This window comes from Dromaius novaehollandiae, chromosome 27, assembly GCF_036370855.1.
Source record: "Dromaius novaehollandiae isolate bDroNov1 chromosome 27, bDroNov1.hap1, whole genome shotgun sequence".
Classification (NCBI taxonomy): Eukaryota; Metazoa; Chordata; class Aves; order Casuariiformes; family Dromaiidae; genus Dromaius; species Dromaius novaehollandiae.
Window position 1 is genome coordinate 5,715,790 of NC_088124.1, and position 18,509 is coordinate 5,734,298.

General features: G+C 62.9%; 1 protein-coding gene across 2 annotated transcripts in view; it reads left to right on the top strand.

The window, feature by feature from the left end:
* The first annotated feature begins 1,324 nt into the window (after positions 1–1,324).
* MAPKAPK2 (MAPK activated protein kinase 2) overlaps positions 1,325–18,509 on the top strand; it is a 29,125-nt gene continuing 11,940 nt past the window's right edge. The window contains exon 1 of one of the 2 annotated variants that reach the window (XM_064498327.1): positions 1,325–1,779. In XM_064498327.1, the coding sequence (XP_064354397.1) occupies positions 1,537–1,779 (243 nt within the window). In that variant the 5' untranslated portion in view covers positions 1,325–1,536. Of the gene's footprint in view, positions 1,780–11,718; positions 11,746–18,509 lie in introns of those variants that run through there. The other variant, XM_064498328.1, reaches the window with a different exon arrangement.

Genomic DNA, 18,509 nt, shown 5'->3' on the forward strand with positions numbered 1-18,509 from the left:
GCCGCGGAGAGGTGCCGCGTGCTGGGGGAGCCGGGAGCACGGTGATGGACCTCGCTCCGCTCCTTCGTCCGCGCGGCGGCCGTGGCTGCTGCCTCCTGACGGCGATCGGTGCCGCTGCTGCAACGGTGGTTTTGGAAAGCCTGAGCTGCCTCTCTTTGTTATCTGCTTCCCTCGACTCGACTAACGCATCTGCGGGGGTTTCCTCCGCCGCAGGAGCTGGGCTGGCAGACGCGGCCCAGAAGTGTCCCCTGCCGTGGTGGACCTGCCCCAGAGGTCCCCGTCGGCTCTTCCGTCCTGCCCCTTTGGGTGCGGGGTTTCCTTTCTCCGCTTTTCGGGGACTTGGTGTGCACGCAGGCCTGGCGTGGCGCGTCCCCTCTCCTGAACGCTTCGGTCGGTTTCTTCTGCTGCTGCTTTGCGTTAGCCAAAACCTGAAAATGAAGCGTTGGACGTAGCACGGGGAGGTCCCGTCTCTGCGGCCTGCTCTGCCCCGGGGGCCCCGTGAACTCGCTGGTGTTGCTGCGGCTGGACGGGGGCTTTGGCGGTGTGGGCACATGTCCCCCGGGACCCTCTGTCGGTGCCTCTCGCGGTGGGGACGTGCGTGGGGACGGGCACGGACGGTGCTGGCCGGGATGCGTGTCGCCATGCCCCTGCCGCTGCTTCCCGCGGGAGAGCCGGGAAACGTGGGAATGAACGTCATAACCGTGCGTTCGTTAACTGGAAAGCGAGGACGGTCGGTGACGAGCAGGCGGCCTGTCCTGCGTTCCCAAACGAAAGCTCCGGGCTCCCCGTTCCGCTGCGGCTGCAGGGAAGTTCGCGGGGCTTCGCCGGGCGCCCGGCAGCCCAGCGCCAACGCGCTTCTCCCCGGGACCCCTCATCCCTCGGGGGGCCGCGTCCGCGCTGGCTTCTGCACCGCACGTGGGAATGGGCGGAATTCCTTACCACCCGAATGCCCTTATTTTTTTTGCTTTCGGGAGGGTTTCCCACCCCTTCGCTGGCGCCCTGCCCGCTCGCTCCGCGCCTCGTGTCTCCCCGGGAAGGGGCCGCCGCGGCGAGCGGGTCCCGGGCCGGGGGGGCCCAGGGCGCCCCCGGCCCGGGGGAAAAACTCAAGAAAAATCCCCAAAACAAACAAAAAACCTCGGAGAAAAAAAGCGAGGGGAGGCAGAGAAAGGAAAAGCAGCGCTAAAACTCGGCCCGAGCGGCCGGCAGCCCGCGCCCCCCCCCCCTCCGCGGGCGCAGGCCCGGAGCCGCTCCCCGCCCCGTCCCTCCCCCGACGGCCGCGGCGAGGCGCTGACATCAGAGCGGGGCCGCGCGGGGGGGGAGGAGGCGGCGGCGGAGGAGGAGGAGGAGGAGGAGGAGGAGCCGGCCGCACCGGAGCGATTCCTCTTCCCGTCGCCGCGCTCGGGGCCGGGGGGCGGCGGCGGCGGCTTCTCCTCCTCCGTCCCCCCCCCCCCCCCGGGGCCCTCGCCCGCCGCTCGCGGCGCTTCCGCGGGGCTCGGCGGCCGCCGGGCTCGGGGACGCCGCCCGCCGCCGCCCGCCATGCTGCCCGGGGCGCCGCCGCCGCCCGCCGCCTTCCCCGGGGCGCCGCCGCCGCAGCCGCCGCCGCCGCCGCCCGCCGCCCCCCACGGGCCGCCGCCGCCCCCGGGCCGCGCGGCGCTGCAGATCCGGAAGAATGCCATCACGGACGACTACAAGGTCACCACGCAAGTGCTGGGGCTCGGCATCAACGGGAAAGTTTTGGAGATCTTCAGCAAGAAGAGCGGCGAGAAGTTCGCCCTCAAGGTGCGGGGCCGGGAGCGGGAGCGGGGCCGGGAGCGGGGGGAGCCGCCGCCGCCGCCCCGGGAGCGCCCCGACGGGGCCCCGCAGCGTCCGCGCTTTGCGGCGAGCGCCGCTGCTTCTCCGCGGCGGAGTAGCGTGTTTTTCTTTTTTTTCCCTTTCCTTTTCTTTCTTTTTTCCTTTTTCCTTTATTTTTTTAAACTTTTTTTGGGGGGGGGGGGAGGGTGTCCTGAGCGGCGGCGGAAAGGGGCAGGAGACACTCGGCCGCGGCGGCTCCTGCCTGGCGGTGACGGAACATGTCCGCTGCCGGCTGGCGTGGGAAGGCAGCTGCCCCCGGGCTCGGTTGGAAGGCGAGCGGCCCGCCGGGGGGGCGCCGGGGGGGGGGGGCGGCCGCGGGTCGCGCCGGGGCTTTGTGCCGGCCCGGACAATAGGCCCGGCCGCTCCGCTTGGCTCCTCGCGCCGCCCCTCCCCGTGGCGTCGGGGCTGCCCCCGCCGGGCTGCTCAGCCCGAAGCCCCAATGACGCTTTTCAAGAAAAAATTTGGGGTGCTCGGTGCCCGGCGGGGCTGCGCGAAACCCCGCACGACGCCGAGCCCCCGTCGTCCCCCTTCGGACGGGGAGGTTGAGCGATGCTGTGTTTGCACCTCGTCCGTAACGGGGCTTTGTTTGAAAGATACTTAGAAAAACAGCGTCTCCCCAAGTGCTCGAGATCATCGCAGCTCCTCTGCTTCGGAAGGAGCTTTCCCAGGGCGATGGGAGCGCGTTCCCCGGCCCGGGGCGGCTTGGCGGCGCGGCGTGCGGCGGCAGCTCCGGGGGAGCGGCGCGTTCCCTGTCTCGGATGCAATTTGCTCCCACACATTAGCTGTTCAAAGCCTAGGCGTTATCCTGCGAATCGTGAGGATTTAAAAAAAAAAAAAAAAAAAAAAAAAAAGGAAAACAACAAAACACCCCCACGTAAATCCGTGCGCAGACGTCTGCTGTCGGCACAGCGAGGCATCTGTTGATATCCGGGGCTCCCAACCCGCATGAATGAGCGCTGGGTCTCTGACGTACGGACCGGGATGCGGGCGGAGGTGGGACGGGGACAGGATGGTGGTGACTGTGCCCTGCCCGGCGGAGAGGGGCTTACTCAGCTCGCTGATGGAAATTTGACTTTTCCTTCAAAAACACAGACGTGTTTCATTAGCTGCACCATGATATACTCACGGCACGTATTATAGCATTTTTTCTGGTTTGAAATAGAAAATTGAAAAACGGCCTCTGTTTTGGCAGATGCACTCTCCTGCATCAGCCTGCAGTGGACTCAACTGTTTAAATTGCAGATTATCAGCACTTCCCTCCTGAAATAATAAAAGGGGAAGGGTGACAGAGTGAGGTACGAGGAAGGCGGATGCGAACCGGCTCTTTCTGTCAAAACCCTGGTTAGGACGGCCGGAGCCTGGGTTCGTACCGTCGCCCTGCCAGCAGTGGAGCGCGGTGCGGCCGACGTGTTCAGGATTGAGCCTTGCGATTTGCGTTATTTCCTTGGCTGTGTTGAAACGCGTCTGGTAACGTAGGATTTTACACTGCGACGCGTGAGGGCGGCGCAGAATATCTGCAGCTCTTGGAGGACGAGGCTTGTTCGACGCTGAACCTCTGTCCTGGGAAATTGTCGGTCTTCGTCCCTCCGTCCCCTGCCCCGGCCTCTCCGCCTCTCCCGATGGAGAGGGAAAAGAGTGGCCGAGCCACCGGCCCGTCTGGCGTTTCAAAGAGCAGCACAGCTGCTGCTCCGGCTGATCCCTCCCAGCGCCGTAAAAGCTCCGCGCTGGGCCTTGGGGGTCTGGGAGCGGCGGGTTCAGGGCCCTCCGGCAGCGGCGAGCACGAGTTACAAACTTTGGCTATTCCTCCCCAGAGACAGGACCAAAACGCCCAGCCCGGCCTCGGGGGGGGGGGGGTTGCTGACTTCATCCCCTCCCCTGCTGCGCGGGCAGGACAACATCTCCGTTAGAAGCTGGTGGAGAGGCATTTAGGAGACCTGCGTTACTCACAGGCTGCATCGGCGTGAGAGGATGACCTAAAGGAGGATGTACCGAAATGATTGCATCGAGTCGTCAGGTTACAGATGATGTTTAAAAGAATTTGGATGGCCTGTAGCCAGCAGCCGCGGCTGAAATGTCTTACGCCGTCCGCTTTGCCTGCGCGGCAAATCTTTCCATTTGCAGCGTTTCTCTGGGTGTTTTCTGTTCCAAAAGGCCGTGTATTAGTGCAGCCTTGCGCTGAAGGGGAAACAGTTGTGTGTCTCGTTAATGCTAACGGTGTCTTCTGGTCACGGCTGTGCTTCCCCTTGGATCTTGTGCAACTCTTCTGTTGTTAAACCTCTCCCGCGAGCCGCGCGGTGCGTTTCGGTCGGGGTTGTGCTGAGGGTCACGTCCCTGGAGAGACCTTTCCGGTGCTCCGGGAGGGTTTGGGTTGGGAGGCGGCGTTCCAGCAGCGACAAAAACGCTACAGCCAATTTCTCCTCTTTCTAGTGCGAGATTCCCCAGTGGGAGACGCGCGTAAAATACCGCTCTGCGCGAGTTAAGGGATGGTAGCTTTGTTTGCTACCCCGTAGCTAGGTAAAACCAGGAGATGTTCTTTCACTTTCCTCGTAGATTGTTACTGTTTATGTTGTTAGTTTCCCACTTAGGAAAAAAACCCCAGACTTTTAAAAAAACAAACAAACTTTAAAAAAACAAACAACCTTTTTCTGTATTGAAAAATACCCGAAGAGTAGAAGGTGAATGAATGGCTCGGGAGGAGGCAGAAGGTCCAGGGCCAGGTCCGGCTTTGGGGCTGCTTCCGAACAGGGTTTCACGTTCGGGTGCTTCCTCCTCCGAGTTCAGCCTCGGGGCCACCGGTGTCCCCAGCCCCACGGAGGGGGGACGCTGCTGGCCGCGGCGCTTAGGCCACCACCGACTAGACCCCGCCTGATGCGACGTGACTGACTTCTTGGTGTCTAGCGGGAGAGGACGTAGTAGCCGTGACGAGGTGATGAATGGCATCGAAATGCGAGGTCGGTGCGGTTTCTTGCCCCCTTCTTCCTTGTACCTTGGTGTGACTTATTAACAGACAAAATTAGGCTTGTGATTTGTGGCAAACCTACCGTATGTAGGTCACGGCAGACTTTGCCTGGCTTTGTTGCAGTCAGGCTGTTGGCATTAAGTGACGCGGATTGCGATGGTGGGATGGGGAGCAAGGCCTGGGCCACATGCTGTGAATTCCACTTTTAAGACTAATCTTTAGACAAAATACTGGATTTATGTTATCTTAATTCAGTGTCTTAGAAGGAAATCACAGGTCGTCCAGATTGGAGGGGAATGGGGGGTCAGTTAACAGTGGATGTTTTCCTTTCTCTCTCATATGTCACTTGGTGGAGCTCTTCACGGAGCAAGGTTTGCTTTAAAATGAATGAACAAAAACCAGCAAACTTTCCTAACCCAAACTTCAAAGCAGAAAATCCTCATCTCTCCCTTCAAGTGGAAGAGCTTAGCAAGCCATGGAGACTTCTTGCAAACTCATCCCCCTCTCCGAGCGTCCTGGGGACCCATCCGTGCCTCGTGGGAGCCGTCCCGGGAACTGCAGGGCGGCTCCGAGCATCTTCGTGCAGCGTTCACCCTCGCGGTAATCCGAGCGGTGGTTCCCCTGGTGGAGACGGAGCGCAGGCCCCGGTTCTCCTGCGGTTCATTATTCTGGTACGAAGTCTGCTGTGGAAATGGGGCGGGCTGCGTAGGAGCAGCCTGACCCCAGCGGGTCATCTCCATGCTGCCTCGCACGGATGCTGCGTCCAGCTGCGAACCTCGAGCGAAGAGCGTGGTGGTCCGTGGGGGACGGCCCGCTGCATTTTCACCCTCTGCTCCCCGGCGGGAGGGCGGTGGCCGTCTGTCCGTCCGTGCCTCAGCCGGCACACGGCTGCTGCCGTGCCGTGGGAGGGAGCGCTGAGAAGCAAGATGTGTTTTCATTTGTTGCGGCTCTCGTGCGGCTGAAACGCTCATTAAACTCTTTCTGGGCTTTTACTTGCTCACCAGCCTTTAGAGACGGGAGTGAAGGGTGGGTGGGCTGAGCGAGCTCCGCAATCTGCCCCGCGGTGAGCGCGAGCGGTTATTTGAGGAATTCTGGCTTTCTTTGGAGCCTGGTACCCAGCTCGGCGATCCTTTACCTCGCCGATTCAGAGAGGGTCGGTGTCTTTTGTCTCCGTAAGCGTGTAATTTGTCTGCCGGAGTTTGCGTGGGGGACGTTGTGGAGCACAGTGCAGTGCTGCTCCCCTCCAGCCTTAATTAGCTGCCGGAGTCGGGTTCTGCTTTTAGCTTTGCTACGTGAGCGACGCCAACTGCGGGGTCTCTGCAAGGGGCTGTTCGTCCCTGCCTTTGATCCGCGGGAGATGAGGAGAACGCTCCGGCGTTTCCTCCGCCCCGTGTTGCGTTTGCGAGGCAGTCGGTGCCTCCCGTGGGGCTGGCGATGGTGCTCCCTGGCCGCGGAGCTCCGCCGTGAGCCTGGTCCTGCAGCCGCTGCTGTGCGTTCCCGCTTCCGCCGGGGCCAGGAGGCTTTACAGAGGTGCTCGAAGGAGGAAAGCACCTTTTTCTTTTCTTTTTTTTCTTTTTTTAAACTCTGTCATTTATTTTATTTACCCAAAAACGTCTTCCGTGTGGCCATTTGTGCAACTCATGGTTTGAAAGCTATGGAAAGTATAGTGACATCACAGGGACTTTTCCAAGGCAGTGGTTTATTATCTCATTGACCAGAAGGGTTTACTGGCTTGGATTATGAGTTTGTTTAAATGACTGAGGATTTACATAATCCATTCTAAATATGTAACGTGGGCTGAGCAGTCAAATCTGCAACTGATATAAACTGATAAAAGCCCGGGAGCAGGGGGCTGACTGCTGCTCTGGCACGTGCTCAGGAAACGGCCGGGTTCTTCCTCTTAGCAGTATCGTAGGTCTTGTGAAAGATCGCTGGCTCCTGCATTTTCACGTGTGGGATACTGAGATGCAATGATCTACTCAAGGTCCCGCAGTCAGCAAGTAGCAGGGCTGAGGGGAGAGGCTGAGAGATGCTCCGAGGTGAGGTCCTTCGTGAGCGCCCATCCCGCCGGAGCCAGGCAAGATGCTGCGCGATGGCCCTATCCTGAGGCTTTCCCCTCCGGCTTGTGCCCACCAGGAGCTGCAGAGCATTTTCCCATCCTCCCCAAGGTACTCGGCCTCTCCAGTGATGTGGCCCAAGCCTATGGAGAAAGGCTTTGGAGCCGCACTTTGATGGCTGCAGTTGCCATTTGGTCTTGACCGCAGGGCCAGCCTGGCCTTCTGGCAGACGCGGTGCTTTGAAACCGTCCTGGGCAGCGCGTCCCGCGTAGGCGCGGCGGCGGGAGCCTTTGGCAGGCAGAAAATACAGCCTTAGCCTGGGCGATAAGTGGACAAATTTGGCCGGTAAAGTGATAAACGTACCATTCACGTGGAGCTCCTGCCTGGCCTTCAGCAAGGCTTCTGCCCGCGTGCTGCTCCGGGAAAGCCTGGTTTATGTCACGTACGCCTCCGCGCTGCGCGGTGCTGGTTGCGCCTTCGGGGGCGAGCAGCGCGGTGTGGGGACTCGGGCTTGGCTGGACACGTCGCCTGTTCTGAAGCAGCGTGCGTATGTAAAGCAGTGCATAAATAAATAATCACTGGGAGTTGTGTAGGTTGAAAGCCAGGTCTCTAAGCGCATTTGCTAGATGGTAGGCAGGCACAGCTGAAGTAAACACAAAAAATTCGCGCTTAGGAGGCCCTGAAAGAGTGAGCTGGTGACTTGTCTCTTCTCGAGACCTGCCAGAGTGGCACTCTTGGATCTTGGGGTTGTCTTCTCTCACCTGGACGTCCGAACGCCGGGGAGCGGCGGAGCAGCCTTCTCCCTGTCCAAAGCCGTTGGTCTGTGTCTGTTGGGGCTCACGTGGGACAACGCCGGGCCCGGTGCTGTCCTGGCCGGCACGCTCGGTCCCAGGAGGCCCTCTGACCTCTGCCCCGTGATTTCCACGCTCAGCTGCTTTTCATGTTGCGTCAAAATGAAACCTAGCAGATTTTCCCCGATTTGCCTGCTGCTTCCGCATCGAGGGATTGGGAGGAAAGAGCCCCTCTCTCATGGAGAAACCCTTTCCTCCGGCCGGCTCCGAGTTTTGGGGACCCGCCGGCTGCGCTCGGTGCCTGGCGTCGCGGGAGCCGGGCCGGTCGTCTCTCCCCGTCGTGCGGCCGGGGCTTTGGGTAGCGGAGCAAGAACCGGGAGAGGCGTCTTGAGGGCCAGCTGAGCTTGCAGGCTTCCGCTTCTGGAAGAAGGAAGTTTTGGGGTGTGGGTCCACGAAGACCGTTGCGTAACGGCTGGCACTTAATCGCAGCTTTCGGTGGCCTCTCTCTACCTTAAAATCAGTTGCGAAACTGAGCTTTCTTAGGCGTTGAGGTTAACCTTCCCGAGCTGTCTGGAGCCGTCGCGCTGTCACGTTCACCCCCGGGGCTGGCAGCGGTCACGGGGGCGGGACACACGCAGCGAGGACACGTGGCAGCAGGGACGTGTGGCTGGCGATGCTCTTCGCTGCGCGTGCCCCGTCTGCAGGGGGGAGCAGGGGGGCGGTGGGCAGAGCGGGGGGACGCTGCCGGCGCGGGGATGGTGGGTTGCCTAAGAGCTTGTTCGGCCGGTGCCGGCGATGTCCTCGTGGTGCTGAGGCGAGCGCGTGGGACTGCGGCCAGGTCATCCGTGTGCTGGGAGAGCGGAGCCGCCCTCCTCTCCTGCTCTTCTCCTGGCCGGACTCGCAGGCTGCTCCTGCCCTATAGCTCTGGAGCACAGGAGCGCAGCATTTTAAAAGCACTTAAGACCCACATCCCGCTGCGCGTGGCTTCCTCGGCTCCCGGGGTGCCGCTCGTCTTTCGTGACCGGCATGCTGAAACGTCTAAAAAGCACTTTCCCTGGACCTGAGGGTGCCCCGGGAGAGGTGCTCCCCATGCACAGGCTGCAGAGCCTTCGCGCGCGGCGTGCAGAGGACGTCGTAACCGCTGTTTCTCTTGGCCGTGAAGGTACGGCTTTGCCGGAGGAGCCTGCGTGGCTCCAGCCCCCGTCCTGGAGCCTGCCTGCGCGACGGGCCCGCAGCGAGGAGAGCGCGGATGCTGCTGGAGACGCGCCGTGTTTTTAGTCTGTCGTTGGGTCTTCCAGTTCCTGCTGAGAGGGTCGCGCAGGTTGTGCACGTACCTCAGTTTGTCCTGCAAAATTTGGCCTCCCGTTTCCAGTTTACTGGCTGCAGGTCATGCTCTGCGCCTGCAGAGAGGAGCCGTGGCCGGGCTCCGGATGGGAACAGTCCGTGTCCGGTTTGTCCAAGGAGGTGGACGGGAACAGCTCGCCGGGGTTACAGCAGGATAGGCGAGAGCGAGTCTGAACGCAGGCAGCTTCAGCAGCCTGTTACGCTGTTGCTCTTACACCTACGGACTGAGTCATTTCAAAGATTTCAACCTTTTAAGATCTCACCGGTTTAGGGTAGGGACTATAGTGGCCAGCGGGTTTAACTGTTGTTTTAGCTGTGTTTCCTTTGTGGCCTCAGGCAGGGACCAAAGGCCACGAGCGTGTGGTTGGTGTAGATGCCCCCGACCTGAGGTGACCCGAAACACGAATTTTGCTGCAGATGCTGTGAACCGTGAAAACGTTGGTGGCAGAGCGACTGCCGCGCGGTCGGAGCGGTGGTGGGACGGGGACCCGCTGCTGGAGGCGGAGCAGGGAGCAGGGGACCGGAGCGGCGGCTCCTCTCCGGGCTTTGGTGGGACCACGCGGCGACGTTAGGAGCTGCTGGGGGAGGACGGTGCCGTCCCGCGCGTTACGTCCGTGTGTTGCTCTGCTCTGCCAGAGCACTTTCTCCCAGGGAAGAGGGCAGGTGAGCAGGCTGGCTGCAGCTGCCTGGGCCAGGCACGGCGTTTGCCGTCATATGTAATGAGATTATTTGAGCCGCTGGCGTCAGGGATGCATGTGAGCATGTGCCTGGCTGTCCAGCAAGCTGTAGCCTAAACTAGAGATAAAGTTCAAAACGCAAGCCCAGATCTGAATGTTCCTGGGGCTCCCAGCCAGGCTGCGACGTCGCAGCTCTGCTCTCCCAAGATATCCGTGCCCGGCTTGTGATACAGATTTGGGATCGGCGGAGGGATGGACTTTTCTTCATCGTGATTAACTTTGCTGCTCCTCCTTGGGTGCTCTAGTCTGTAGGAGCATAGATTGGGCTCAGGATCGTGGTTACCGTGTGCCTTTTGTGCTGAAACAGGCTCGATGCGTACAGCAGCGTGGCAGGTCTCGGTGCTGTCCCTGTCCAAAGGGATATGTCACTGCACGCCCGAGCCGGGCGCCTGGGCCATTTGCTAGCTGCAGGGCTGTGCCGGAGGGTGGGAGCAGGAGACCTCGGGGTGGTGGAGGATGACGAGTTGCCGCGGTCAGGACACGGTCTGGGGAAGGCAAGGGGCCCCGCCACACCGGGACCTCCTGCCAGCGAGTGTCCTCTCCTGCCCGTGAGCCGTGCCGCGGTGCCCACCCGTGGGACGGTCTCCGGGGACCATGGTGGCACGTGGTTGCGTGATTGCTCTCTCCATGCCGGGTCTGCTGCCGTCTGCTCTCTGGGTGAAGATGAGGCGGGTGAAGGCATCAAACTCCCTCCCAGTGCCCTGGCAAGCTCGTCCCCAGGTTTCTGTGGGAGGGAATCGGGTAGGAGCGTTTCCAGTCCACCACGCGGCGAGTCTCCCTCTTCCTTGTCCTCCCGGCTGTCCTTTGGCCGGGACACGCAGCACAGAGCCTCTCGAAAGGCTCCTTGGACTTCCTGCCAAACGTGTGTTTTCAGGGAAATCTGGCTGGAACAAAAGCTGGGGAAATCTGGCAGTGCGTCCCATCGGCTGGAATTCCGGTAGCTGCGGATCGCTGCTCCTCTCAGCGCGGCCGGGAGCCCGGTCTGAGCGACGCTCCTCGGGAACCGGAGCAGTGCGCCGGGTGCTCCGACTCCTCCCGGCTGGGCTGGGGGGGACGAGCATGCGCGCTCCAAACCGAGCAAACCGGGAAGCGTACGTGCTCTCCTCGGCCTCGCTCAAAACAACCCCCAAAATCCTGGCCCGCTGGCAGGGATGCGTTTTTATTTTGAGTGGTGATAACAGCCCGATTGCATCTCCCATCTCGGTGCTTAAGGATGCTTCGCAGCAGTTCTCATGGTCGCATATCCGCTTGCCGAAGCAAAGGGGCAGGAATCGCGTTTGCTTTCAGCGGGGGCCGCGGCGGCGGGAGGCATCGCCGGGGCTGGTGACGGCGGCTCGCGGAGCGGCTGCACGCGGCGGTGCTCCCGGCCCCTAAGAGCCTGTTCCTGCCGGCTCCCTCCCCTCCAGGCTGTGATGTGACTGACTATTTTTTTTTTCCCCTTCTTCACCCATTTCGCAACGTCGGCTGCCCATTACGTGGGGCAGATTGCTCTGAAACCAGAGACGGCGGTTGCATAAGGCGCTCTGCTGCGGCGGCTGCCTTCCGCCAAGCCGGCGTTTCCCCGGAGCGGGAGGGCTCGCCGGGAGCCTCCCGGGTTATCTCCTGCGAGTCCGCGGCTGTGGCGTTTTGGGGTGAGCAAGGCTGGAGGCTTTCCAGCAGCCCCTGCCAGCACCAACAGCCGTGCGCTTGTGGGAGCAGCATCACCCTCGTAGCGCGGCGGTGACTCAGCCGGCGGCCGGATTTCGGGAGGAATCCGGGTGGTGGGACTGGTTCTGCCGCCGAGCGCGTCTGCCGCTGCCCAGCCGGCTCCGGGCGGCCCTTGGTCGGGGGCTCTGGCCGCACCTCGCCGCTCCGCTGGAACCGCTCGGGGGCTCGTGTTGTGCCAGAGCAGCGCTTTGAGCACCTTTGCTCCCCCCCCCGGCCTGGTCGTTCCCCTCCCTTCATTGCCCCGAAGCAAACGGGCACGTGGCGTTGGAGATGCCGACGCTAGTGCGATGGAGGCCGTGGTGAGTAATGCGCTGGGGAATTCATAAACCGATCGCAATGTGGTCTGCGTGCTGCTGAGCAGCTCTGGCACCTTCCTGGGCTGCCGGGAGGCGGCGGGGCCGAAAGCCAGACTTGCTGCCTGCTCGGGGCCCCTTTGGAGCAGATTTACCTGCTCTCTGCTCTGCGCTGGGCTGGTGCGATGGCACGCGGAGCTTCGGAGCTGTTACCGTGCCGTGCGTGCTGCTGGCACACGCGTGTATCCGTATTTATGGGTTTTACCTTGAGGACCTTAGGGGCAGATCTCGCCTCGCTAGATGCAGCTGGTGAGGGCGAGGAGAGTTTTCTGGCTGCGCTCTAGCTCGGCTCCCAGCACCCCGCTGCCGTCTGGCCGATGGGTTTTGCTCGGCGCTTGCAGCAGCGACAGCCTCTGTTCTGCAGGTCCCGCGGATGCGGCTTTCACCAGGACAACATCCATTTCGTACTCGTATCGGTCCAGAGACTGAACTGAAATAACCAGGCGCGCGTCGCCGGGAAGGAGCATTAGGCTGAGCTGCAGTAACGCTGCCTCGAGGGTTTTAGTTACCGAACTCCTGGGGCTGAGCGAGGAACGTGTTTTGTGCGCGGGGCCGGCAGGCAGGGGACCCCAGAGAGGATCTCCGGGTGCATCCCTTCCGCAGTGGGCAGCCAGAGCCCCTTCCCGCGGGATGACAGCTCGGAGGGGACGGTTTCCAAAGCTTCTGGCTGCTAACGCTGTACAGTTTGAATTTTTGGAGCGGGCTAGCTCCGTTCAGGCTGGCTATTGCTAATTAAAACTAACCTCTCTCGCAGGCAACTGGCCTTACCTAGGAAGGGCAGCTTGTCCGGTCGCTGCGCTTCGGGGCGCTGCGGGGAGAGGACAGCTGGGCGGAGGGTGCTGAGAGCAGGAAACACCGGGTTTGGTGCCTGCCTCTGGCACAGACCTTCTCGGCAGCCCTGGGCAGATCGTTGAGCGTTGTTGTAGGGAAGACGGGGGCAAAGCTGGCCTGTTTCCCTTGCAGAGGGGCCACTGAGGGTTAGTGATGTCCATCTTCGTACAGAGGATGGGAGACCTGGTCTCTCCCCCTCACTTAGCAAATGGACGCCGCGGACTCAGGGGTTAGTGCAGCCCTCGTGACGGCGGCCGAGCCTCTGCGCCCGAGGGGGCCGTAGCAACACGCCCGGTTCGGATGAGCGTGCCGTGCCGCCTCTTGCCGCAGGGATTTGCATTTGGAGAAATATCGGGACTTTTGGAAGCGGCTTTTTGGGAGGGCAGCTGAGAGCAGCACAAAGGCCGGACTGTCTGGCAGCTGCCTGGGTCCGGCGTCCCCCGGCCCTAAGCCCTTCCCGTGAATAAGTGGGATTGTGGAAGCTTAAAGTCTTACAAGACCTGGGAGCGGTTTCCCTGGCTTGACCATGCCCTGAGGCTCGGTGAAGCACCGCCGCTGCCCCGGGACGCTCTCGCCATTGCCCGCTGCGCTGCGAAGCGCCCGGCGAGCTGCGACCTTGGGGCTGGGTGGTGGGACTTGTCTGGCAGCGGGGTACCGGGCATCCCCGAGGGGGTCAGCAAACCTTTCCCAGGATGCGTACGCTTTAATTGCATATTTAAAAGATGCAGGCGTGTGATGCCTGTGCTGCTGACTCGCTGCTCTACGGTGCTTTTTGTTAGGGAGAACCTGTAATGGGAGCAGGCTTCAGAGAGGGTTGGCGGAGAGGGAAGGAGGTCTCTCCTGCGAGAGCGGTTTCCATCACTCTGTGGCCGCTTCTGGGGATGGGGGAGAGCTGCAAGCGCGGGCAGCCCGCTGCTGGTGAGGATTTGCGGCTTCTTGCTTGCTTTTATTGCATTGCTTCAAAATCCAGGCTTTCACCTACAGTACTTGCCGTTGCGGTTCGGGGGGGACGCATGGTCGTGGGAGACGAAAGGGCACTACCAAATCCCGCTAGTGCTCTTGCTTCGGCCTCCCCGCTGTGGAAAGCAAAACCTGCTTGCAGCAAAAGCCCCGGCTCCCTGGCAGCCTCTGGGATGAACTGGGTGTTTGCCGGCGGGATGGGCAAGCGGGGAGCGTCCGCCCGCCCGCCCAGCGCGGGTCGTTCCCCCGAGCATCCCTGCAGGGAGAGCCGCGTGCGGAGCGTGGTCCCCCTCGAAGGGGCGTCGTGTATTTAAAGACATCTCCATGTACATGCGTGCACATCTGTTCCTGCTGCTCCGAGATCCGTGGGGAAGGGAAGCGGGCGCGTGTTGTTGGCCGCGTGGGGGAAAGCCCGGCAGCCGGGGGCACGAGCCCGCGGGGCGATGCTGCCGCGCTCCCGGCTGGTTTTTGCGCTGTGCGTGCGTTTGGAAGGGAAGTGCAAAGTACACGGGTCGCCGCTGAGTTAATGGTTTACGTTAGTGTTTACTCCTGCATTAAGCACACCTGTAAACGTGAAGCACTTCCTACTGTAAAAGCCCTCCATGTGCTTTCCCGTTTGCAAGCTCAGGAAATCTCACTGGGTACCGGGGAGGGGGCGAGCCTCGAAGGGGCTCGGTTTTGCGAGGAGGTAGGAATGAAGGGCTTCAGCACGAAATGGGTTTGCTGGCCTCAGCCAAGCATAGTGCGTTTCCCTCGAAGACAATCATCCTCCCTTCATTTCTTGTTTTCCTTTCGCTTTCCGTGGTGCAGGTGAAAGGGCCAAGGTGACGGTGCCGGTGGCCGCGGCTCCCTTCGCTGGGGATGCGGCACGGTGCCGTATCGCTGCCGTAGCGGGCAGCAACGCGGGCAGGAGCCGGCCTGTTTGTTCCTGGGAGGAAATCGCGTCTCGGAAGGGCCGGGCTGGGCGTTTGGCTGCGGTGGCCCCCGCCGGACCCCCATCCCACCGTCGGCGCCGGCTGTTCCTGCCAGCGCGTGTCCTAGCTTGGGAATTATTCGGGATTGGTGATGGCAACGAGCTCTGCCTGCCCCAAAGGGCATTTTTCTGCCCCTGTTCTTGCCCTCGTCGCTGGGGAAGATCCACCCAGGGCCAGGACAGATGTGGAGGGCGGGAGCCACAGCTGGCGGTGCTGGTGCGCGGGGCTCGAGGCCTCCGGGGTGGGCGCGTGGCTCCGCAGCCTTGCACCCGGCCGTGGGCGAGCGCTCCGCTCTGCTCCCCTCCGCTCCCCTCCGCCTGCCGCCCATCAGCTGCTCTCCGCGCGGCTCTATAAATACCCGGTGACACAACAGGTCGCCTATTTCCTGCATTCCTCCCGCTCCCCCCGTGCCGCGGCGCCCGCTCGCAGCGCTCCCAGGACCTCCCTCCCCGCCAGTCTCTCCGGGTCCGGTTGCCGTCCTCCAAGGTGCTCGACGGGGGGTTTCGCTGCTCCCGGGCCGCTTCTCCCTCCGCCCCAAAGCTCTGACCCAGGGCCTCCCCCCGGGAGCGTGCAGTGCCCCGTTCTCGCCTTGTCCCCGGTGCAGCCGCCTGCAAAGCGGGGGCGAAACATTCCCATCTCCGTCCCTGCTGAGCAGAGACCGAGGCCTCGTGTCCCCTGTCCCCTCGCTGAGCGCCGTTGTCCCCGCGCAGCTCCTGGCTCTCCCAGGCGGATGGAGCAGTGGATGCATCTGCGTGTGCTTTGCAGATGGGGAAACTGAGGCACGGGAGGGCCCTTCGCGTTTCCGTGCTCCGCGCGGAGGTGTGCACACGTCAGGTCCTCGCACCTGGCTTGGATCTTGTCTTTCTACTTTTTTTTTTTTTGGATGGGTTTTCACCATCCCGTCCCGCTCACTGCCGGCGTTGCCCCCTCTCGCCCCATCGTCCCGTGCGTGGGGCTCCCGCGGGCGCCCGGGACGCGCTCTGCTCCGGGGAAGCGGGTTTCCCCCCCTCCCGGGGAGGCGGCGGAGGGGCCGGCGCTGGCGGGGCGCCCGGGCGGCCGCGGGCCCTGGCAGGTGGCTGCTCTCGCCTTTGTGCTCCGCGCGGGCTTTTGTCCCCGCCTGAAAGGCTGAATAGCCGCCGCATCTGCCGGCCGGGCGCGCGGAGCAGATGCCGGCACCCCGCGACGCCTCGCGCTGCCGTCCCCCTCCGCGGCCGCGTTTCCGTGCCGTGCCACCGCGGCGGTGGCCGTCCGGGGGCTGGGGCGGGCGGCTGGCCTGCTCGGGCAGGGGCTGCTGCAGAGGAGCTTTGGGGAAGGCATGGAGGGAGGAGCACCCCAAAAGAGAAAGAAACCCTCAGCCTGTGCAGTAACTTAAGCATCTCCAGATGGTTAATTTTGTAGTGGATGGTATGAGAAAAGTGTCAGCAAGGCGGCTTTGGTGTTGCTGCATCTCTTGTTCTGCCTGTGCTGTGAAAAGGCGAGCAGCAGCCCCGGGTGACCTGTGTTCCCCCTCCCGGCTGCGCGTTGCTCTCCCACGTCCTCTTCCCTCCCGCTTGCAGGTCGCCCCGTCCTGTCGGGCTTTGCCCCTGCCCTGGAGCCGTTCTCTCTCCGCCCCTGCCCTGGAGCCGTTCCCTCTCCGCCCCACGCTCTCCCGTTCCCGGGATGCAGGCGCTCGGGACAGGGATAGGGATGTGCTCCGTGGCAGTCGGGGAGCCTCGAGCGTGGGCAGTGTTTTGGGTACCGCGCGTGCACGCACGCATGCACGGCTCTGCCCCACTGCCCAGGGCTCCGCGGGCACAGGGAAGCAGCTCCCCACAGCCCCCTCCCGGGAGCCGCTCGCTTCTTCCCTTGCAAAACCTGCGGCTTGCGTGAGCGCGGCTCCGGAGCAGCCGCCCCTGCGCCCAGCGCGGTGACGGCCCCCGGCACCCGGGCTGCTGCAAACAGGATGTTGCTTCACCGCGCGCTGCTCCTCCCTCGCCGGCCGGCTCGCCACCTCCCTTCCCCCTTCGTTCTCCTCTCCTCCCCTGGTCTCCTCCAGCCCGTCCCCGCGCCTCTCCGGGGCGGGAGAGGGGACATGTCCCCGCGGAGGGTCGTCTTGGGTCTCCCGGGTCGCTCTGCCACGTGCACGGGCTCTGAACCGGTGTCCCCGGACCCTGCGGCTTCGCAGCATGAGGCTCCAGAGGGCCCCGAGGGCCCAGCGAGGCTGAGCCAGGTCTGGCCCGTGGCTCCGATGCTGATGGCATTATTTTGCCATCATTGCTGCCGTTCGTGTCCCCACTGGGACCGTCGTTGCTGTCCGGTCGGTTCCCTCTCCCGCAGCGTTAGCCGAGACATCTGACACGACCCACCCAGCATCCGCCCCGTGCTCTTCCGTCGCCCCTTCCCCAGCGAGGCACCGTGGTGCACCAGCCTTGCGCTCGGGAGCGGGAGGGGAGCTTGCGTTTGCAACCCGGGGCCGGGGCCGTCTTGCAGGCGCTGAGCCGAGCGAGGGAGGCCTGTTCCCGCGCGAAGCGCCTGTGCCGCGGCGAGGACAAGGCCGTGGCGAGGGCAAGGCCACGGCACCGCGGCAGGGAGCAGCCTGCAAAGCGGCAGGGCCCTCCTGCACGAGTCCCGGCACGATGCGCGGCAGAGCCTGGCAGGAGGAGGCGGCGAGGCTGAACCGTGCCGCGGCACCCGAGGACGCGCGCGGGCGGGCGTGCGTGTGTCGCTGCCGCCCCCTCGTCTGCTCTGGTGTCTGTCCCTCGCTCGCACCCACCCACGGTCCCTCGTCGCCTGCAGGCTGGGAAGATAACGAGGGGGAAAACTTGCGAGCCGGGATGCGGTGGGGCTTCTCCTGCAACGCGCGCCGAGGGCGAGAGGGCCCTTGTGCCGTGCCGCTGTGCCGGGATGCTGCCGGGATGCCGCCGGGCCGAGGCACTGGAGGCAGCCTTGGCAAGCGAGCGTTTAATCTGCGGGCTGCTGGCGTTTTCCCCTGCGGGTTTAGGCAAGCAGCTCGCATTCCCCGCGTCTCGGTCGTGTCTGCGGCAGGGAGATAACGCCGCAGCCCGCCGCTGCGGCAGCGCTGCAGGAACACGCTGGCTCGTGGCCACAGCGTGCCGTGCCGTGCCGGGCTGATCTCCCCGGGGTGCCGCTGGCGTGCGATGGTGCCCCGTTTTGGGCTAAACAGCTAAACGCTGCAGGCACTTTCCAACAGCGAGAGGAGGATGCACGTAGGCCCTCCTGCTCGGAGGTCTGCACTGACCGTCGCGGAGGTGATGCAACGCAAGAGCTCTGCTCCCGCGCGGCCGTCGGACGTGCTGGGTGTTGGCGGGTGTCCCCTGCCCGCGTGGCCTCCGCGCCGCTCGGCCGAGGCCTGTGAAGCCCTGGTTAGTCCAAAGGGAGGTCTGATTGATGGCCCGTCTTTTACTTTTTAATTTTAAGCGGCTGCTCAAAGGTCAGGGCGTCTGCAGAGCCCACGGGCCGCTGCTCGGTCGCTGCAAAGCCGCCAGCGCCCAGCAAGCCCCGGGGAGCTCCTGCGAAGCAGCGCGACAGGCTCCTCTGGCGGCTGCGAGGTCCGGTGCCTCCGAGAGGTTTCGGAGCAAGGAGCAAAGGGAAAAGCAGTGTTTTGCTAAGACAGAACCTCTCAAAAATTTGGACACCGGCTTCTTTCCTGTGCAGCTGTATTTGACACACATCAAACCCCCTCAGTGATGGGAAATGCATCCAATTTGAGCCCTTTGCCTACGAAACCAGATTTTGCTCAAAGGTTTCTAGCAGGGAGCTCTTTGTAAAAGGTGATTGCTGTAACGAATTCTGGGCCTCGGTGGTTTCTTCCGCCCTCGGAGGCGGCGGAGGCTGGGGAACGGTCGTGTTTCAGCCTCGCCCGCAGCGCTGCCCTTGCCCGTTAGCCAGGGGACACTTTCGTAACTCGGGGATCTGGTTACTGCGTGCCCGTGCCTTCCCCCGCGG